Source organism: Dama dama, chromosome 11 (assembly GCF_033118175.1).
Source record: "Dama dama isolate Ldn47 chromosome 11, ASM3311817v1, whole genome shotgun sequence".
NCBI lineage: Eukaryota > Metazoa > Chordata > Mammalia > Artiodactyla > Cervidae > Dama > Dama dama.
The window spans coordinates 31813764-31836500 of record NC_083691.1 but is presented as its reverse complement, the minus strand read 5'-3'; the positions used below and the strand labels follow the sequence as shown (position 1 = coordinate 31836500).

The 22737-nt window shown below is 41.6% G+C and overlaps 1 protein-coding gene and 2 non-coding genes across 8 annotated transcripts in view; all 3 read left to right on the top strand.

Annotated features, from left to right (window-relative positions):
- The window catches only part of DTNB (dystrobrevin beta), a 233980-nt gene that overhangs the window by 156464 nt on the left and 54779 nt on the right, over nt 1-22737 (top strand). For 4 of the 6 annotated variants that reach the window (XM_061154963.1, XM_061154958.1, XM_061154960.1 and 1 more), the window contains 3 exons: nt 1443-1520; nt 18293-18382; nt 22019-22106. In XM_061154963.1, the coding sequence (XP_061010946.1) occupies nt 1443-1520; nt 18293-18382; nt 22019-22106 (256 nt within the window). The remainder of the gene's footprint in view (nt 1-1442; nt 1521-18292; nt 18383-22018; nt 22107-22737) is intronic. The other 2 variants (XM_061154961.1, XM_061154962.1) reach the window with 1 other exon arrangement.
- Nucleotides 16892-17033, top strand: LOC133065726 (small Cajal body-specific RNA 17). Its single transcript, XR_009694984.1, has one exon. It is a non-coding gene; the product is annotated as a small Cajal body-specific RNA 17 (non-coding RNA).
- LOC133065713 (small Cajal body-specific RNA 18) lies at nt 17108-17190 on the top strand. The gene has a single exon (XR_009694973.1). It is a non-coding gene; the product is annotated as a small Cajal body-specific RNA 18 (non-coding RNA).

The window sequence follows — 22737 nt, the reverse complement described above, 5'->3', positions numbered from 1 at the left end:
GCAGGGGACGCGGGTTCCATACCTCGTCGAGGAACTGAGATCCCACATACAACATGGTGTGGCCAAAATATATGGGGTTTCCTAGGTGGTGCTAGTGATAAAGAACCTGCCTGCCAATGTAGTGTAGGAGATGTAAGAGATACAGGTTCAATCCCTAAGTTGGGAGGATCCCCTGGAGAAGGAAATGGCAACCCACTCCAGTATTCTTGCCTGGAGAATTCCATAGACAGAGGAGCCTGGTGGGCTACAGTCCATAAGATCGCAAAGAGTCAGACACGACCGAAGTGACTTAACATGCATGCACGCATATATATATTCACTAGGACTTGCTAAGTGTAACCTCTAAAAAATAATTTCATAATTGACTCAGCTATTAAGAGATAAGAAGGAGCCAGGAGGTCATTCTCAAACACCTAAATATGAGAGAAGGACTTCTCTGCCTCACATTTCTGCTGTTGATGGACAAATTTCTCTGAAAAATACTTCTTTCAGTTTAGGAGAGGAAGTGAGTGATTTCCCAGGAGGAATATTTAGCAATAGTCATGTGGTTCCAAGTGTAAGACAGAAGCCCTTTGTAACTGAACTTTGTGGGTAAGGAGAAGGGGCTGAAGAATGGCTGAAAGGCAGAATCACAGATTCCTTTTGCTAAGTTTGGAATCATTCATTCAAGACTCACAGGAGGAAGAAAGAAACCTTGAGTCCAGAAAACTGACCAATAAAGACAAGTTATCAAAAATGCTTACCTTCAAATTTAAATTTGAATTACAGATATGGCCTCATTGTTAACACTCTAGTAAAGGATTGATAAAAGAACTTAGTATTTAACAATTTAATGGTTTCAGTAAATTGTATGCAAACTAAATCTGAGGGAAGACAGTGAACTCTAACCAAATGTCAGGAAAAGCAGGCATGTTGCTGCTGATGCCATATACCTAGTGTTTCTGTAAAACACCTGGAATGCAGAATTCAGACTCTTGTGTGCTAAACCTATAAAACAAGAGCTACAAGAGTTACATCCCTGATGGCCTAGATGTAGAAGACCCATTTGACCCCTGGGTCAGGAAGATTCCCCTGGAGAAGGGAATGGCTACCCACTCTAGTATTCTTGCCTGGGAAATCCCATGCACAGAGAAACCTGGTGGGCTACGGTCCTTGGGGTCTCAAAGAGTCAGACACGACTGAGCAACTAACACTTTAACTTTCAGCCACGTGGGTACAATTTGCTGTTCCTATCGGGTAATGGCTCTAGGGTCCTTTGGCTTTGACCTTCTTGCTGAGTACTTAGGCTGAAAGTACTGATTTCTAGCCCCATTCCTTATGGATCCCTCTGTGCATATCAGGAGCGATATTAGTAGTTGGTCCTTTGCCCTTATCACTTTTCCATTTGTTTCCCCTCATTTCACTGGTAATTATTAATCTAATGTCAATGTCTTTTCTTCCAGTCCTCCTCGCCCTCCGATGAACATGAATGACACCATGGTGAGCCACATGTCCTCCGGGGCGCCCACGCCCACCAAGAGGTATGTGATGCTTGTGCCTCAGTCCCCGCTGGGAGTTGGGTTCTGACCTCTGTCCTGAGAAGCAGAGTGTTCCACAGGGCAGAAAGGACTGGCTTTCCTTCTCTTCCTCTGACTGTCTTTTTATATTATTTTCTATGGTTTATCCTCCTGTTTTTTCCCCTACTAACTTATAAATATAGCAACTGAAGGAGTCTGCTTTTGAGTGGTGCCTGAGGTGGATACTGTCCCTTTGTGACAACCAGTGAACATGGTGTCAAAGCAGATTAGGCTTGTTTGGGATCTCTTTATTTTTTTAACATTAAACAATATTTTGATGAGCATGAATTTCAACAGTTTTGCATTAGAATTCTTGGAGAGTCAGAGATCATTTCTGCTTTCTGATTGGACTGCATAAGTTGCGCTAATTCCTTATGTTCTCCTGCATCATTCTGTATAGAATTTATAAGCATCTAAGGTGAAAAGTCTGAGTTTCTCTCTTAATTATACAAGGACTTTCCTTAGGGTCCTTCAAGGCACTAGAACAGTATACTCCTTTCTCTTCTTTATTTCGTTAACTCTTCTCCAAAATTCTCTTAGGCAGGACTTGAAAGAGCTGTATAAAATGGTTGACTTCCCATCTGATTTAAGCTATTCCCTCACCAGAGCAATGCAGAAAATTTCTCAAGGGCACACCAATAAAGAATTCTTTCTAGCAGTCATCGCTCAAAAAAAAATACAAAGAAACTCGAAGATATTCCCACCTACTCCCCAAGTCCTTCCTGAAGAAGAGCACTTTGTACTGCAGACCTGAAGAAAACTATGTGTACTGATTGCTTTGGATTAATTTAACTATAGAAATGTCATCTATGTAATAATACCTTGACTTAATATATATAATACTTAAGATACTAATACTTAAGAGCAGTTATGTTTGTTCACATTGGGTAAAACTCCTTGAGCAGTGTTTCCCAGCCTGGAGTGATGAGAAGCATCAGCTGGGTCACTTGCTAAACATATACATTTCTGGGATCACACATTTCTCAGATCCAGTGGATCCTGAGATCCTGGGAAGCCACATGTTAAGCAAGTATTCTGGGTGATTCTTATCATCAAGCAAATTTGGGAAATAGCCTTAGAAAGAAACGAAGGAGTAAACCATAGGAATCTGCCACCCTGCAGTAGAGGATTTAGGGACTTAACAAATGAGAGTGACTTGCTAATAGAGTGTTACCCACATGGACACTCAGCACCCTGGCCAGATGACAGTGCTTGTCCGCAGCCTTGTTGGGACGCTACCAGCAGGACAGTAGCTACACTGCTTCTTTGGGGCAAAATTGAGTGGTATGAGCAGTCTCAACTGTGCACAGATTTCTGAGCCCTTTGACTTTGTGTTTGAATCCTGGCTCTCACCTGACCTTGCACAAGATTCTTATCTTGGTTGATTTATCTGTAGAATGAGGACAATAATAGTATCTACATTGTGGGGTGTGTATGTGAGGATGTAAGATACTGTCCTTGTTATTTAGGAAGTGAACTAATGAGAGAACAGGTGGGGAGGAGGGGCTAATTTACAGAGGATGCCCTCTCTAAGAGAAACAGAAGGCTTATGAAAGAATACAAGGCAGTAGAAGCTCTCCCACCTGCCTCAATTTTAGTCACCCTTGCTGGCCTTAGCTTTTTATGGTAAACACTCATAACATTCAGAGCCAGACCCAGAATCTAAATATCAACTCAGTAATGTTTCTGTTTCAAAACTCAGAAGACAAGGTAGATTATTGAAAGAAGTCAGCTTGTGGTTTTATGTTTTGTTAGTTGCTCAGTCGTATCCGACTCTTTGCAACCCCATGAACTGTACCCTGCCAGGCTCCTCTGTCCGTGGAATTTTCCAGGCAAGAATACTGGAGTGGGTTGCCATTCCCTACTCCAGGGGATCTTCCCCACCCAGTGATCAAACCCAGTTCTCCTATATTGCAGGCAGATCCTTTACCATCTTAGCTACCAGGGAAGTCCAGGTTTTATGTTTTAGCAACGCCATTTATAAGGATTTCACTTCACCTGAGTTCTCTTCATTTACTAGTTTTGTCATCTGACTTCTTGAGGACCCTAAGTGTATGATGACCAAGGGCACTGTGCATTTAGGACCCACAGCTGAATGTAGCTGCTAGAGTCTGTTGGAGGGAGTATATTTTTCTGGATGATATTTCATTGCTTGAGCAGGCTGAAAGAAGGGACTTGGGAGTAATAATCATCACAGCTCCTCTCTAGAAGGACTACTAACCTTAAGCTTGATGTTGCTGCATAAAGCCCCAGCTCAGTAGTCAACGGCCAGCTGCCATTGTCAGTCACAAAATATCTACGATTTATGAAAGTTGTTTCAGATAATACTGTATAACCTGGGTGAATATTTTAAAGTCAGCAGTTCAACTAGCATCTCTTTCTGGGTAGGCTTTGTCAGTGCTAGCAGTGATTGTCACAGACTCTCCAGGGGCTGACCAGCAGACCAAACGAGGCCACAGCCCTAAGAGACTGGAGCAAAGGCAGAGCTCTGTGACTAACCATGAAGAGTAGTTGTTAGAAAGGCTACATGGGAACAAGATGCGCCTGTCCAACAATATTGTCCTTAGAACTTTAGGAGATTTCATTTCTATTCAGGATGAAATGATGATATAACATACAGACATCAATTGCATAACTCATAGATTTGGCTCTTCTTGGCCTCAGTTACTCAACTGTATAAATTTCAGATAGTACCCTGTTTACTTCCTTGAGGACTCATCAGTGTTTGTTTTCTCCTTTGAATGTCATCAGACCTGTGTCTCCAGAGTCTGATAAAAGCCAGGAGCCTGATACGTCATCCCAGTCATAGATCCTTCCTCTGCCAGGGCAAAGAGTCCTCGGGGGGCATAAGGCTACTCTCCAGAATAAGGTTTTCTTTAGAACTCAGCATAAGACATAAATCACTGAGTCAGACAAGAACACACACAGTATCAAAAACGCCCCCGGAAAAAAATTAAGAGTTCCAATTTCTACCTTTCTGATAGGCCATGCATATAAAAATAGTCACAGCCCCAGTGGTGAAAAAAAATATTTGATTAGCCCAATAAAAGATGGTCAAATGTAATGGTTACTTTTTACAGAAGAAAACCTTATAAAGGGCTGAGATGCTGACAATCATGTGAGAAACTGTAAATTATGTACCTGAAAGGTTCCCCTCTAGGGATTTGCCCTCCGTAATATTTTTCTAATATTTTTCATATTGGCATGTCTATAGTTGAAAAGAAATTTCGTCTTTGAGACTGAGTAGTTTCTAGAAATGTGCTTCTGTTAGGGAATCAGAACAGTATACTTAAAAACAAACAAACTTTCAGAACTTTAAAACAGACTTAAATTGCCCGTCTGCTAGTTAATTTCCTCTGAGGCTTGCTTCTGCCCCTCTATTTCCCCAAGGTTCAGAATGTGATTATATTATTACGGTCTGCACTATTGTACTATTTTAAGTCATACCTTACATTCAAACCAATATGAAAAATGATGCTGATATTTTTAATGTATTCTAAAGCTTTGGCTTTAATTATTTATACACATAAAAATGTTTACAATTCTGTGGGCATTTCATGTAACTTTGACATCAACAAAAACCTCTAGGATGAAACTTTTGACTTTGTGCATTTGTTTGGTACAGTAGTTTTAACTCTGTTAACTTCAAGTATTAAAATCTAACTTTAAAAAGCACAAACCCAGTTAAGCCAGATGAAAACATTGTAGAAGTCTTGTGTGCAACCTTGTATGGACTTCCCTGGTGGTCTGGGGATTGAGAGTCCATCTTCCAATGCAGGGGATGCAGATTTGATCTCTGATTGGGAAACTAAGATCCCACATGCCATGGGGCATCTAAGCCTGCACACAGCAAATAGAGTAGCCCTCACGGTGCAGCTGGAGAAGCCCATGGAATGCACTGCAACAAAGACCAGCACAGCCCAAAAAAAGAGAGGAAAGGGAAGAGCAGAAGCTGAACTGCCACCGAGATGTCCACCCTTGGCTTCTCCATCTCTTGGCTCCTCTCAAGTGAGGTCTTCATTCCCTCCTCCTATAGAACAGCCACTGCTCAAGGTGCCAGTGACTTCCAACTCACATCCTCAGCCTTGTCACTCAAGAGGTTGTGCCTTTCCTCTCTCGGATTAGAAGACTCCAGGAAAGGATTCTTATTGTCCTGGATGGCATTACCGCCTATCTTCGTGTGTGTGTGCGATAAGCCAAACTCTCAGACCTGTATCAGGAGAATTGAGGGAGGAGCATTTCTCCTAAAGAAGGTTGTACTGTCAAGAGCAGCAGAGATCCTGTAACTATAAAAGAAAAATACCAGAGATTGTTGGCAGAGTGCTGTTTGGCTGCCCAGCACAGAGAGGTGTGCAGAGGTGTGCACATGCATGCGCGTGCGCGCGCGCACACACACACACACACACACACACACACACACACACTTCCCTCCCCACGAGCTTTCCCTCCTGACACAGTGCAGCAGCATCACTAGGGGTGCGCACTCACCTTTCCCGGAGGTCTTATCCCCCTCCTGCAGACAGCATGGGGTCCCGGATGTCTGAGTCATGTCCATTCGTCGGGATCAGCTCTTTTGTGATTCATTAACCTAGTCTACCATGGACCAAATGAGAAGTTTTAAGAACTCTCACATCTTTACAACTCACAGCTACAACTACAACTCACAAGTCTGTAACAGCAGATACCTGAAAATAGGATAATTGTAATTTAGAGAAGCGGGGCGGGGGAAGGAAAGTCACAGGAAATAGGACATGTTAAGCCATATCTGCCCATTTCCTCCTGAAACACCATGAAAATGATAGTCAAGAGATTTTTTTTTTTTTTTTTTAGTAGAAGCCCACAACAACAGAGAAAAATGGGTGAGGAAACAATAGCAAGAACACTTTGGAAGCAGCAGAGCAGATGGCTGAGTGGTAACTGATTTTTCCAGGCTGGAGAGAACTAAAACCTAAGCCAACTGAGAAACCCGGAGGAAAGCCCACCCAGGAATGGGAAGGCTATGTGGGGGGAATTACAGAATGATGGCTCATAGTCTGCGTAAGAAGCACTTACAGCCTCAGAATGTCTACATAACTGGCACCTGCCCCTGCCCTACCCTGCCAGAGCTGAGATTTATGCCTGTGGTTTCTGGAACAATACAACCCCCATAAAAACCCAACTTGTCCTAATCATCTCACCTTGGTGGGCTGAGGCCACTGGCTTCCAGACAACATGTCTCTTTCTCTTGGAACATCATATTAAAGACTTTAAGAAAGCCCCGCTGCATCCTATTATTCCTCTTAAAGTGCCTGGGGCTCCAGCCAGAAGGGGCACAAGATCCAAGTCCTAGGATCCCAGAGATTACAGTTTAACCAGTGGCTTTGCTCTGTAGCCATGTAGCAAAGATTGATGTATTCCCTCCCTGGATGGAGAGAGTTTTGCTACCATTGACACTTCTCCTTGACTTAGCTAGTTCCAGTCAGTGTTACACCCGACTCCCAGTGTTAGTTTCTATTTTAGTCATAACTCTTAGCTACAAGTAATAAAAGCTCAGTTTGAATTGGCTTAGGGAAAACAAGAAGATTTTTTTGTTTTTGTAACCAGGCCGTGGGCAGAGCAGGGGGTAGTGGCTGGGCCCCTGGGCGGACAGAGCAAGGGGAACTCTAACTGGTGTAGGTGTTTCCCCCACCCATCGCCTCCTCGCTTCTCTCTACTGCACATCTGCTGCTTCTTTCCTAATGTAACTATCATTCCACGCAGCAGGGAACAAAGCCAGGAGACCCGTGTGTTCACATTTCATAACCTCATTACTCTATGTGGATCCAGTTTGAAAACTTTCAGTGGAAGTTACATTGGATCCATCTTGGGTCATGTTACCCACCCCGGTGTTTTGTGTTCAGTGGCCCCACCTAGAATAACATGGTTGAATGGGTAGGGGTCAATTCACAAACAAGGGTGAGGCTACTTCCCTGGAGAAGGTAGAGCTGCTGAGGAGACACATCACCATAAACTTCTTTTTCAGGTAGTTTCTTAAAAAAGTGCACATGAAAGTATGTTACATCACACCTCCGTTTGCACGGATTTGTTTCAGGAGACCTATGTTCCCCTACCCCCTTAATTTTTCTCAAGGGTTAAATAATTCTTGCTATTCTGTTCAGTTTATGGAGATGATTGTGTGGGACATAACACCATCTTAGAGTGGTGAACAGGTAAATACAAGAGCCACAGATCCTGAGTAGGTCACCAGTTGCGAGGAACCTTAAGTGAAGGCAAGATTTTATCCGAGCCTTTTTACTTTAATCCATACTTCACAGGAAGGAGAAGCAGTTTTTAAAGGCCAGGTGCCACAGTATAAGTACTACTTCTGAGCTATAGAAACATGACCAAGTTAAGAGGTGAGTTGTCCTATACTGGTTTTAAAATGGCTTTCTGACTGGGCGCCAAGATAAAGACCTTATCTTGTTATCTACAGAAAGCAGTGGAGTGACAGAAGCCACAGAACACTGCCTTTTCAGACTGAAAACAAAAGAGATGTGGGGAAACTGAGAAGAGAGACAAAATGAAATTGGTCAAGGCAGGCGCTGTGCATGTGTGGACTCGGGCCACTGATTCTCTTTCTGTGAAATGAGAAAAATAGAGTTTGGTGGAAAGCAAAAACGAATGAGGTTTTCGGCATCGCCCTGAAACAGCTACCTTGTATGAATTCTTCGTGACAACCTCTCCAAGGCAACTCAGCAATTATTTTTTCTCCAATTTTTTTTTCCCTTGAAAGACAGAAAAGCAGAGTAATTGAAAATTAACACATAATCTTATGGAACTGCAGAGTCTCAGCGTTGGCACGTTTCCAGAGTCTGTCTGGTGGCCTGGGCAGCCTGCCAGTTTTCAGTGGCTTCTGGGTTGGGATTAAATTCCATTTCCATTCAAGCATTTAAGGTAAACCCTTCAGCAGTTCTAACTCAGGTTAGTACAGATTAAAAGCTTGAGTATTTCCAACTCCATACCTCCAAACCTTGATGTGAATAGTTTCCTCCTCTCATTGGACTGAGGCTTGAGATTCAGAATGTGAGCAAGAGTGATGGACCATCAGCAGAGCAGAGGGGAAGAAGGAGCTGGCCTAGGGGGAGAGACCGTGAGTTGTGTTCTCACATTGGGATTGAGATGCTTAAGGGATCCTGGGGGTGAAGACGGGCTTGGTACATTTTGAATGTGGGGGTGCTGAGGAAGGGAGTGGTTGGTTTTCTTTCTGGCATGAGTTAGGTACCTTTGGTCAAAACACAGAAGGGAGATTTGTGGAGGAAGTTAGCAAGGTTATGTGAGTTAGAGGAGCCTGGGGCACGTCAGGGAACCAGACCATGGCATGAATTCTTGAGATCTAACAAATGGCCAGTAGAACACAGTCAGTCTCTCGCTCGCTCTCTCACACACACACACATTTTTACATATGCTTTGGAGGCTGTTGCCTTGGATACCTCTTGACTGTCCCTGCTGCTAAGAGGCTGACTAGGTGCAGCACACTGCTTTCTAATAAGATGCTATTAAGATGCTCTACGAGCTTGCACACATGATGGAAACTCCTACAGCAGTGCTCAAATTCCTGTGCTGGTCTGGCTTAGACGGGCATAGTTTTTCATCCTTGTTCACATCAAACTATTAAAATATTTCAATTTCTTTTAATAAGCAGACATTTAAATCAGTGCTGTAGTATAAGGTCTTATCTTTTTCCTGGATCTTATTAGGAAAACTCTATAGTCTGCTCCCAACCAATCCAGTCTCGTTTTTGCGACCAAGGGGACTTTTTCTGAAGTGCAGGTCTGAGTATGTTATGCTCCTGGATAAAAATCTTCAGTGGCTCTTCCCTTCTACAGCGCTGTCCAAGAGCGTGGAAATGTTCTGTGCTAACCCGTCTGGTAGCCATTAGCCATGTGTGGGTACTGTACACTTGAAATATGACTGATGCAACACAGTGAATTTTTAATTTTACTTAATTTAAATTAATTTGAATTTAAACAGCCACAGGTGGCTAGTGGCAGTGCAGTTCTGCAAGATGCAATGCACATTCTTCATTTCTGAGCTGACCCTTGCCAGCCTCTGCAGCCATACCTATTCCATGGTTTCTATTTGGCATCTACTGTCAGAGTTACTCAATCACTCAGAGTTCACCAAGCAGGTCGCCGCATATGCTGCTCTGCCTTGGTTGCCTTCTCAACTTCACCACCTCCAGGAAGCCTTCCCTAGTACCCTAAAGCTAGGTGAAGTGTTTGTCTTCTGTGATCTGTAGTATCTTGTACATATCATAGAATTGTTATTAGCCATTTGTTTCATGCTTTTCAAGACCCTAAGCTCCTTGAGGGTGAGAATCAACCAGGCTTGATCCAGAAACTTACTCCTTCTCTCCAAATCTTGCTGCTGCTTGCCCCTTGATCAGCGCTTCTGCTAGGAAAGGGGTTTTCTTCTTCAGTTATTTCAAGCACGTAGCATCTTACAGCACTGCCTGCTTGTTTCATTGAGGGCTGAGAAATAAAGGACATGGATTATCCTGGAATATCATGTTCTGATGCAGTACCACCTGGCTCACTCCTGCTGGCCCCTCTTGGTTAGCTGTAACTTCCACTCTGATCAGTGAGAAACCTGGCTCCCATCAGTCACCATCCGTTTACATATTCGGTCAGTGGCTCGTAGTGTACATAGCAGTTTCAGAATTGTTGATTTATTTTTTAAACAGATGATTGTTGAGTCATATATTATACAACTCATCCATTTAACACATACCATTTAGTGGTTTTTCATATATTCAGAGTTGCAAAACCATTACCACGATAGATTTGAGAATATTTTCATTACCTCCCCAAATTGATTTGTTACTAAAAAGAAAAAAATCTCTGCAGTGTGGAGACTCGACTGTAGAGAACTAGAGTGGAAGAAGAGAGACCAGTCAAGAGGCTCTTGGGATAGACCAAGTGGTGTTGAGGGAGGAATTCCAGATGAGAGAGTATGGCAGCAGGAGGGGTGGTAAGAGCGGCTGGTTTGGGGATCTGTTCTGAAAGTAGAGCCGGCAGGACCTGGTTAAGAGATTGGATGTGGAACATGAGGAAAAGAGAGAAATTAAGAAGACTTCTCAGCTTTGGGGCTTGTTGACTGGGTGAATGAGAGTGCTGTTTATTTAAACCAGCCAATTAGGGGGAGTGGCAGGTGAACCAGGAAAGTGTGGAGAATTGAGCTGTATTTTGAACATGTTGGGCTTGAGATGCCTGTTAGGCAGGCAAGGGGAGATGCTGAACGGGCATCAAATCTACATGATTCTGGAGCTCTGGGGAGAGGTCAGGGCTGGAATATGAAGTTGAGAGGATTACAGGTAATACCTTTTATGGAAGATTGTTCTAAGAACAAACAGAAGATCTGTAAAAGTATCTGCTGGGTCACAGTACTTTGTTGATAGTAACTACTATGTTATGGTATTTAATCCTCCCAACACTCTCTAAAGTAAATATTTCATGAGGTAGATTTGGTATTATTATGATTTTACAAATGAGACGACTGAGACATAGAGAGGTTAATGTCCAAGCTCACATGGCTAATAAGTATCAGAGTTTGGATTAAACCCAAGACTGCCTGACTCCTGTGCCGGAGTTCTTGGTTGCTATGCTCTGTTGCCTTTTACTTAGTAAATAATTCCGCTACCAGGGGTGTGCACTGGCTCTAGCATGCTTGCTTGTAGTGCCTCTGACCTTGTCCCACCCCTGCTTACCCTTCATCCCAACCTCCTCCCACCACCCCCACCCCCCGCCGCCCCCCCGCCGTCAGATCCCTTCCCCTTGCTGCCTGTGCCCATGGGTGTGGTCTTAACCTTGGCCAAAGGCGCCCTCTCTTGCTAACACTGGAGATTCTGCTGGAGCCATGAGACTGTCACCTAGGCTTCCAAGCCCTTGTTGTCTTGGAGAGCCATTCTCACACTGCAGTGTGCAACTGGAGCCCTGGAAGCTTGTTTCAAATGCATATCCCCAGGCCTTGTTCTCAGATAATTTGATTCAGTACAAGCTTGAGGGTTCTAAAGGAAGAAGTCTGGGGAAATGTGTTTTTAGAAATGCTGCCTTTGACCCTGCAGTCCCATCAGGACCTTCTGTCCCCAACTATGCTTGTTATTACCGTTGTTTTAGAGCTGGGAGATGCCTTATGAGGGAAAGAACTCTCTTTAGGGTACCTGGGGAGAAATATATTCATCTCATGGTCACTTTTCTTTTTAACTTTGGTTCATTCTAATCACCCTTGCCTTTGCTGGTCTCCCTAATTGGGTAAAATTCTACTATTAGGTCCTCTCATAGAACAGTGTCCTTCTCATCATAACACTCATTACACTTGGAGTTTTCCTTATTTGTGTGATCATCTCTTTTCTACTTGACTGTTGCTCTCTTGATGTTAACAGTCAAGTAGAAAAATCCACGTCTGGGTTTTGCTCATGTCCTCCTGTCCTGGCACAGTGCTGACTCTAGTCAATGCTCCAAACATTGACTCACATGCCCAGTCTCCATCAGAAGTGCCATTCAAGCTATTGTGTACTCAGGCATGCAAATCACCTACTTTTATGGATTGAATTAACTTTTGATAGCAGAAATAGAACAGTTATTTTCATTATTTTATTTGTTATAGGATTCCAAAATATTCCAAAGTATTGCCTTTGTTTTAGGAAAACAGAGTTCTAAAGCAAAATCTGTTTGGAAGTTGGGATTGTATATGTGTTGCATATACATATTGCAGCACATTTAATGCATGTATGCATAATCAAGAAAGAGTTTAAATTAAAAAAATAAATCTGAAAAACAGGTACATTTTTGAATGTGAGTAGAATGATATAACACCCATTGTTCAGTTGCTAAGTTGTGTCTGACTTTGCAACCCTATTAATTGCAGCACGCCAGGCTCCTCTGTTCTCCAATATCTCCTGGAGTTTGCTCAAATTCATGTCTATTGAGTCGGTGATGCCATCTAACCATCTCATCCTCTGTCGTTCTCTTCTCCTTCTGCTTTCTGTCTTTCCCAGCATCAGGGTCTTTTCCAGTGAGTTGGCTCTTCATATCAGGTGGCCAAAGTATTGGAGCTTCAGCTTTAGCATCAGTCCTTCCAATAAATATTCAAGGTTGATTTCCTTTAGGATTGACTGTTTTGATCTCCTGCAGTCCAAGAGACTCTCAAGAGTCTGCCCCAAACAAAATTGTCAGAAAATTCATGGGCATTTAAATTCCTCATTTGCCATAAGCAGCTACTGTTAATGCTTTTCATTTTGGCTTAGATTCCTAATTATCTGGCAGACAACACTAGTTCTGAATAGCAGTCCTTCGTATCACACTAAAATGGAGTTTAATGGACTGTTGCTTCTATAGTAAATGTCTCCAGTTTCTGTTCTGCCATTTCCTTTGGAGCACATCGTGGTCAGATTTGCATGCCCGTTACTCTGCCAAAACCACTTTTGTCAAGGAGACCAGAGACTTCCACATGCTAAATCCAGTGTTGAATTCTCAGGACTTACAGGCTTGACCTGTCAGTGGCATTTGATGTAGATGATTGCTCCCTTGTACTTGAAACACTTTTTGCGCTTGCCTGCAGATACTATGCTCTTCTGCTTTTCTCCTATTCCTTCTTGGCCTCCTTTGCTGATTTTTCCATACCTCTTTGACCTGTAAATGTTAGCATACCAGAGGGATCACTTCTCTTTTCTGTCTGTACTCAACTCACTGTAGGTGATCCCATCCGTACTCATGACTTTCGATAAAATCTGCATACTAGTTACTCCAAAACTTCTTTTTCTGACCGAGACTTTTTCCTTGAACTTTCACCTTTTCCCTCACATATCTTCCTCCTAATCAATACCTTCACTTGGGTATTTAATATATATTTCATAACTAGCATATTTTAAGCTCAGTTTTATATTTTCTCCCACCAAATCTGCTTCTCCCATATTCTTCCCCATCACTGTGAATGGCAGTCCCATTTTCTTAGTTGCTTGGTCATAATCGTTAATTTTTCTCGCATCTAAACTGTCAGGTTATTAAATCTATCCAAAAACACTGTCAAAGTCTATCTAAGATCTTGTTATTTATTATCACTTCTACGGCTACTATTTCCTAGCCACTCTTGTCTCTCATCTGGAATGTCAAGCCACCTTCTAGTTGACTGCTTCTTCCCCCTGCTCTCTGGCACTTTATCCTTCCTGTAGCAAATGATCCTATTAAAATACAGGTTATACCTCACTTCTGCTCAAAACCTTCCAGTAACGTCTAATCTCAGAGTAAAAGCTAAAGCTTTTGTCCTGGTATGCAGGATTATATAACCTACTTCTCAATCTGTCTGCCATAAAGACCCAGCTTTGTTTTGAATTCTAGTTTGAAGTAGACTGATGCTTTACAAAGATATGATAAAAATAAGTTACTACAGAGAGAACTTCCTCTCTGGTCATGGTGAACTAACTGGTATCAGATTAGCTCTCTCACTATAAACCGCTGGAAAACTGGTCTGAATGCAAGAACAACTGTTTTCAAGAATTAGACAGTAAGTAGCCTAGGACTGATTCCTGAGATGGGAAACAAGTGAGATAGCCCCATGAACGCCCAGACTTTCCGCAGGAATGCATTTGCCAAACACCAGTGCAGGATATAAGCAGAGCAAGGCGGTCTTGCTGAGAGTAAGAGTGTAGAGATTGGAGTTGGGGAGCAAAATTTGCTGAACAAAACACCAGAGAGGAGTACATGTTCAGAGAAAGAGCTCCATAAATCTGAAGAGAGATCCCTTGAATCTTCGGCTGAAAACTAAGCTGTATTTGCATGTAATGAGATTTCACAAGATCTGAGAGAGAACAACTCCTGGGGATTTGAAAGTGGAACAACTAACCTGAGCTCACACTGTAGAGTTCCAACCAACATATATAGTTTGAGTTCTAACCAACCAAAGTAAAGAGACAAGATTGAATGCTTGAGGCACTCAGTGAAGACCCCAGAAGGATCATATCATAGGAGCGGGGTCAAATTGGCCCTAAATAAAGTTACTCTAGATCTGCACTAATGAAGCTTCAACACAAGCCTCAAAAGGATCAAGCTGTTCACAAGGAAATTGACTGCCATTCTTAAGAGGAAGACAACAAAATCCAGACATTCAGCAACATAATACTCAGAGTTTGCACCATTCAGTGGAAAATTAGAAGACATAAGAAGAAGCAGGGAAGTGTGACATGTAACCAGGAGACAATTAGTCAACATAACAGAGCCAGAAATAACACATGTGATGCAACTAGCAGACATGGACTTTCAAGCATCCATGATAAGTATCAAAAATATAAAAGAAGGACTTCTGTAGTGGTGCAGTGGTTAAGACTCCATGCTCCCAGTGCAGGGGGCCAGGGTTCCCTACCTGGTCAAGGAACTAGATCCCACATGTCGCAACTGAGGGGAGGAAAAAAAAAAAAAGATCCTGCATGCTGCATCTAAAGGTCCAATATGGTACAGTGAAGAGTAAAGATCCCGAATGCCATGACTAAGACCTGGTGCAGCCAAATAATAAATATTTTTTAAATATATTTATAAAAGAAAATATCAACATAATGTGGAGAAAATGTGAGAAATAAAAAACCTAGTATAAATGTGATTGGAATTTTTTGCATGTATAGTCTACTTCCATTAAAACCTTTAAAATAAAAAAATGGAAAAAAAAAAAGTGGAGCTTACAGGGTTGAAAGGGATTATACTGAAAAATTAAGTGAATGGACTTAACAGTAGGTCAGAAATTACAAAATGAAAGTTCACTGAACTTAAAACAATACAAACTATCTAAAATGAAGCAGAGAGAAAAATATTTGAAAAACAGAGCCTCAGTGACCTTTGGGACAATGTCAAACAGTCTAACGGGGGAGGAAAAATTCATGGAAATAATTTTTTTCCAAATTTCTGAATAAATTTTTACATATTTAATGAAAACTACCAACACACAGATACAAGATGATCAACAAACTGTAAGCAGAATGAACACAGAGGAAAACATACCAACATAAATCACAATCAAATCACAAAAAAAAAAACTGCAGTGATAGAAGATATTAAAAGCAGCTAGAGAAAAAAAGACTGTTACATACGGGAACAAGGGGTAAAATTTTCCAATGAGTTCTCAATGAAAATAATGTAAGTTAGAAAATAGAGTGATATCTGAAAGTGCTGAAAGAACTCAGTTTTATTCTCTCTAAAATATAGAAATTTCCTAGCTTTATCCACTGAAAAACCTGGAAGTGGTGACAACCCAAAAGCAGTGAGCACTCTAGTACCCTGATTGTGGCTTCTGAATGCTCTTTCTCAGTAAAGGGGACCTGGGACCCTTGGAAGAATGGTTGATTCTAAGTGTGGAGTAGGATATATACAAGATGAGACTGAGGCATCTTATTGTACAAACAGGGAAGCTAATAAGCTCTAGTGGAGCCTGCTTCCTGGGGTTCCCACTGGCCAAAGTTAGGACAATTTGAATACCATTGTAACGGATTGAAGCACATCAGATACACAAAAATCTATGAGTTTATAATGATATTAAGACAAACAAAAACCCTCATAAGGGACTAGCTCATTTTTCTATTGTTGCTGTTAAATAAGAAATATTAACCATTTGTTTTACCTTTCCTGAATGAGCAGTATTTCACAGTAAGCAAATACAAGAAATGAATAAACATGCAAAAGGTGATAAAACTAGTCAGCATTTTGTAACCCCTCATGAAATAATGTATCTAGGCAAGAATGATTTTAAATGCTAAAATTATTAGGTGAAAAGTTGATGAGCATGTTTGTAACAGAGAGATGTAATCAATAGGATCTGAATCCACTGATCAGTATTTCCATTCCCTTCCATTATGTACCTCCTGTTTTGATTTATAAGTACATCATATTATATATGATGGAGCCTAGCCCTGTCTCAACAACAAAACAAAAGCAAAAACTTTAGTCCAGCATCTAGATCTGGCCTCACAGGGGCTAGAGAAACAAGTTTAATGATGCCTTCAAAATGTAGGATATGCAGCAAGGTAACCTGTTTTCTTCACAGGTAGATGACGGGGAAGAAACAGGGAAAAGGAAGAACTGTTACAGATTAAAAACAGAAATATATAATCAAGTCCCAACATTAAAAAAAAAACACAAAAAACATATCAACCAAATGCCAAGTGTGGACCTTATTTAGATCTGGACTTTAAAAGGATATTTTTTAAGATTTAAATTTTCAGAACAGCCCAGGGGGGAAGCCGAGGCGGCTGGACTCGCCCGGGAGATCCCAGCGCGCGAAGCGGGGCAGGGAGGTTTGCAGGGTTGGGTGTAGCGAGTGGCGTAGGGGACAGGGCGCCCCCGGGTCCACGATGCAGCCCCCGGATGAGGCCGCAGTATTTTCCTTATATGATAGGGCCCATGGCTGGCGGCGCCGGCGGCCTGGAGCCTGAGAGGATTATGAAAACGGGTCAGGCGAAATGGGGCCAGGGACCCGGGGGCTGGGAGGTTGGGGGAGGCAGTTAGGCTAAGGTTTTGGTGTGGTTAGGGTGGCCCCTGCCGCTCTGCGAGCCCTGGTCGATGATGACGTGACCACTGCGCAATCTGAGTTCTGGGAACTAGGTGATGGAGCGTGTTCTGAGAACGGACTGAGACCGAAAAAAAAAAAAAAAAAAGATTTAAATTTTCAGATGGACTAAGATATTCAAGAATTTTTGTTAATTTTTTCAGACATGATAATGGTGTCAAGGTTGTATAAATTTTTTCTCTGATGTACAGACTCAAGTATTTGCAGACAAAATAATAAATTGGTGTTATTCTAGCCACACCCTCCTGCACAAAAAGTTGGAAAAAGGAAGAATAAATTAAATAAGTTGATGATGTTGGTCTTTGTTGGAACTTTAGTGATGGGTCCATGAAGTGTGCATGCTCAGTCACTTAGTTGTGTCTGACTCGTTGCAACCCTGTGGACTGTAGCCCGCCAGGCTTCTCTGTCCATGGGATTTTCCAGGCAAGAATACTGGAGTGGGTTGCCATGTCTTCCTCCAAATGGTAGTCATTAAATAACTTTTTCTATTTTGTGCATATTTTAATACTTCTCTAGTGAAAAGTTAAAAAAAAAAAGAAGATCATGTGCTTAAGGATTTTCCAAATGTCTGCAAGAAAGAGCCTCACTCAGATTGTATGGAACATTGTCAATTAAATACAATTCTAACAAGTTTTGTATAAGTATCAGTTTTATGGGAGAAAATAGAATGATGCTAAAGGCAGTATCCTTGTAGAAATAAAAAGGCTTAATTGGTAACATGAAGAAACGGAAAACTCTGACAGGTAGACAGAAGCCATAGGAGCATTAAGGGGCCACTCAGTGATTAAATGGACCCACTCTGCCTCAGTTTTCCTGCCAGAGGGCATTCCCTACAAGATGCATCCATCACAGAGCCCAGAACCTGGGCAAGCCTGGTGGGTAAGGCTCCTCGGTGGCCCCCTCATTGGTTTCTCCTTTTCACGGGCTCTAGTAGCAGCCCGCCCACCAAAGCCATTTTTGAAGGGGCTGCTTTTGTTGAAGGGATTGATGAGATGTACTCCCTATGGTCTAACACCAGATGCCATTATGCCTTGTGGTTTTTCATTGTTTTCCTTATCATGATTTTTTTTGTTCTATTTTTTTTTTGACATTTGCCCATTTTAATCCATGTTCTTTTCTTGCTCTGTATGTGTGTGTGTCACGCTTGCTGTCTCTGCCTCCGTTGTTCCCAGGTTACAGTATAGCCAGGATATTCCCAGTCACTTGGCTGACGAGCATGCGCTGATAGCCTCCTATGTGGCCCGTCTGCAGCACTGCGCACGGTCAGTGGGAGAGCAGCAGCAGGCGGGTGGCCACGGGCTGGTCAGAGGGAGGGAGAGCTCTGCTACCCGGGGCTGCCAGCTGGAAAATACTCCGCATGTGGGGTTTTTCTTGAGAAGCTACCAGCTATGTTTGGCAGAGTTTAAATAATTGCTAAAGCATTAGCTTCTAAAAGAGAAGGAGCCTTGCCAAGGCTGGGCACTTACCTAAACACAGAGTCAGAAATTCTTCCTTAAAGTGGAGTGCCCTTCCTTCCTTCAGACTACACTTAAAAGAGTGTAAACCTCAGAGATGTGCAGTCCCAAAGCCGTGTATTCACAGAGGCATTTGATACAACCTCTTCCTGTTCGTTCTTGCCTAAATAATGAAATCTTTCGGTCAACGTTCAAAGTCTGGGGTTGATCGGCACACCTTGTCTAAGGTGGAGGCTTTGACACCATCACCTTGTTACATCTTTATGTGTTGCATCATCATCCATCCCCAAAGCCTTATCATTGTTGATAATTTAAACCAGTGATTTTCAACAGTAGTATTGAGTCATTGTTACCTGAGAGACTTTTACCAAACCATGTATATCTCCTCATATTATAATAATTATATGTATTATAATTAACTAGAAACTACTGATAATATGGGAATATGTCTGATCCCTCAGTGGGTTATGGTGGAAAAACATTTGATAACCACTAACTCTAGCAAAGTTAACCCTTTAAAAGAGTTAATAGACAAAGTGCCATTGCATTCAGGTAGACCCAAAGCCACCTGTCCAGTCCATGCCCACCCCTGCCACCATTCTGCAAGGAGAATGGCAGGTAAAGTTTAAATAATCTAAAGTTTAATAATCCCTCCCCTTTATATAGCAGCAAAGAGTCTCTGTGCCAAACAGCCTGAGATTCTTACTTTTAGAGAAAAAACTAATATATAAACTTAAACACATGGGAGAGACTAGAGACTTAAATTCTGATCATAGCTTTGCCCTTAACATGCCTTGGCTCCACAGGAAGCATTTATTCCCCATGATAACAGAAAAATAAATTAATAATCAACTTTAAAATATGTATAATTGAAAAGGACTGTTTTAATTATTATACTTTACAGCACTTCGCATAGTTTCCCCAGTATGACCAAATGGTGTTTATTACTTCAGGCATTTACCTGTCTCTAAAGCATTAGATTATAGGGTTCTCCTCTCTCCCAGCTATAATTAATAAACTTATTCTGTGGAGGGGAAGGCCTGCAAATTGTGCATTGTATCATAGAGGGATGAATTCTGAGCACTCTGTCGCAGTCCCTTGATCTCTGGGAAGAGAGTTGTCTCACCCTGGCAAGACAACTAATTTAGTATTAGTAAGGGTAGTTGTCCAAGTGATTAAAAGTTTCCATGGTGAATACAGCAGCAGAATATTTGACAGACACTACTACCTGATGTTTCAGCCCAGGAAGATGTATGCTAGGTTTAGCTGAGACCCTCAAGTCTCATGGCTTAGAGATTAGGCTCCCTGAGTGAGAATTGGTGGCCAGGAGCTCTGGAGGAACGTGAGGATTGGGTGAGTATTGCATCTCTTCTTGATTTATAGTTGAAGGAACTGAGCTTTGTACAGAAATTTCGAGGTTAACTATTGATAATTCTGAATATTGAGATGTAAAATCAGCTGAAGTAGAAGAATAAGGAACCTTTCTAATTTCCCTTATAGTTTCATTGACCTTAAAACCTGTCATCAACAAAAAGTTCTAGTTTCTGGCTGAAAAGCTTGGCTAGTTAAAGCGACCATGTCCTCCACACTCAGGAATGACAGGTCAAATTGACCTTCTTAGGGAGAGGGAATGTGATGGAGAAGGAGGACCTCTTTTGCAAAGAGGAACCTATTGTGTCACAGAGGACAGCCACTGTAAGTCCCACTTCTTAAGCTGCTATTCCCTCCACAACAGTATCTACTTGTTTTGGTAAATGTTCGTTTTGTTGTTATTTAAAAGATAAAGAGAGTCCTCTTGTTTTAGACAAATATAGGCATAAGTACTATAGTTCAGCCCTGACCTTGGGGCCCTAACCCTAAAGTATTAAAGCCAACTATTGGTAGCATGTTCTTATTGCAAGATCATCTTTTGAGAAATGATTATATTAATATATGCTAGAGACTGACACTTGCACACCTAAAATTATATAGTGTTGAGAAGTGTCATTGGCAGAAGACCATGGTGTTGACAGTAGCAACACAGTTTTTTAAAAAATTCATCCTAGAGGAAAGACCAACTGAAGCTTAAAGAGTTAGTCACAGAGATAGAAATACAGGATGGTAAAAAAAAAAAAAAATCTAAGAAAAATATAGTTGATTTTATATATGAAAAGTCCAGATCTCTGTTGATTTACCACCATCCTTCCCAGATTCCCTTCAGTAATTATAACAAGGTTTGATGAATATTGAACTCATGTCTTATAAATTTTTTCATATTTCATATTTTGTCATACTGTTAAATTGCAATCAGGGGTTTGGAACTCCAGGAACCTGGAGCCAAAGCAGAAACAAGCCATGACAGTCATCTCTCATCAGTTAGTCATCATCATTATTGTTGTCTTAAAGCTTCTGTCAGAACTGAAACAAAATAGAATTATAAAGCCATAGTGCTGGTTAATCTGGAAGTGCCTTATATGGATAAGTTGACATCACACCCTAAATTAAAGCTGTCAACCATAATCAGCAGAAGGTTCTATGTGAGCAGAACATATACACAGAAGTAGCCTCCTGCTCAAGAATCCTTTTATCCAAGGTAGTGGCACTACCTTAGTGGAAAATGAGAGTGAAAGTCACTCAGTCGCGTCTGACTCTGCGACCCTGTCGACTATACAGTCCATGGAATTCTCCAGGCCAGAATACTGGAGTGGGTAGCCTTTCCCTTCTCCAGAGGATCTTCCCAACCCAGGGATAGAACCCAGGTCTCCTACATTACAGGCAGATTTTTTACCAGCTGAGCCACAAGGGAAGCCCAGGAATACTGGCATGGGTAGACTGCCTTAGTGGAGTTTAAAGTTCTTAGAACACTGGAACTGTTGTTAAGAGTAACAGACTAAATTAATTCACTCAAGTTGGGGCTACAGTTGTAGAATAAGCATGGTAAAAGAAGAGAAAGAACATTGGAGGGGAATGTTTGATACCATGGAATCTTCCCCAGCTTTATCATATTGTGAACCTGGCCTAGCTTAGGTTCCTCAGTTTTGCTCAGCCAATGTTAAGTGTACTTCCCCAGCCCTCTGTTTTTCATGATGCTTTAGTTTTCTCTTGGTCTTTTGAATTCAAGACCTATATCTAAATGTCATGAGGTTTTCGTAAAACAATCTATTGGAAATAGCTCCCTAGGCTTTATAGATGCCCTTTTTTCAGCCTTTGCATTCAAAAAGAAGTGTCCCTCTAAAGGTGTAGGAGCAACAGGGATATACTGCCCGAGAGAGATGGTATGCGTGGCCTTGTCATTTCTCTAAATCCCTCTGGTCTCAGGAGATCATTAGTATCTATGATTCAGGTCTCCATTTCTTTTGTTACCATTCTTTTTCATAAGCCTTTCTCCCATCTGTTCTTCCTGAGAGAGAAGCAAGAGTAGGGGTTGTTTAATAGATACCTGTTGAATTTTTATCTCCTTGGCAGTGTCCTGGACAGTCCTAGCCGACTGGACGAGGAGCACCGGCTTATAGCCCGCTATGCCGCCCGGCTGGCTGCAGAGGCAGGAAACATGGTAAGTAAATAGAGGATTACAGTATAGAGTAGCAGAAATTTACATTATTTTAATATACAGACGGAAGAGGAATGGTAAACATGAAACTCTGGAGAGTAGATACCTCAGAGACAGGAGGCGGGAAACAGATTTAAGGAAGGGATTGCAGTGGCCTTTAATTTTATCTATAATAACTGCTTTTAAAAATCAATCAGTAAAAGAAAATCAAAGAACCAAAATTTGGTTCTTTAAAAGATTGATAAATTTAATAAGCCCCTAGAAATCCTGATCAAAAAGAAAGGGAAAAAGAAGAAAGAAAGGGAAAAGGATGTGGAGAAAAGAGAACTTTTATACACTGTTGGCGGGAATGTAAATTGGTGAAGACTTTGAAAAACAGTATGGAGGTTCCTTAAAAAACTAAAATAGAACTACCATGTGATGGAGCAATTCCACTCCTGGGTGTATATCTGGAAAATAATGAAAACACTAATTCAAAAAGATACATGTACCCCAGTGTTCATAGCAGCACTGTTTACAATAGGGAAGACATGAAAGCAACCCGAGTGCCCATCAACAGATGATTGAATTAAGAAGATGTGATTCACACACACAAACTGGAGTATTACTCAGCCATACAAAAGAATGAAATATT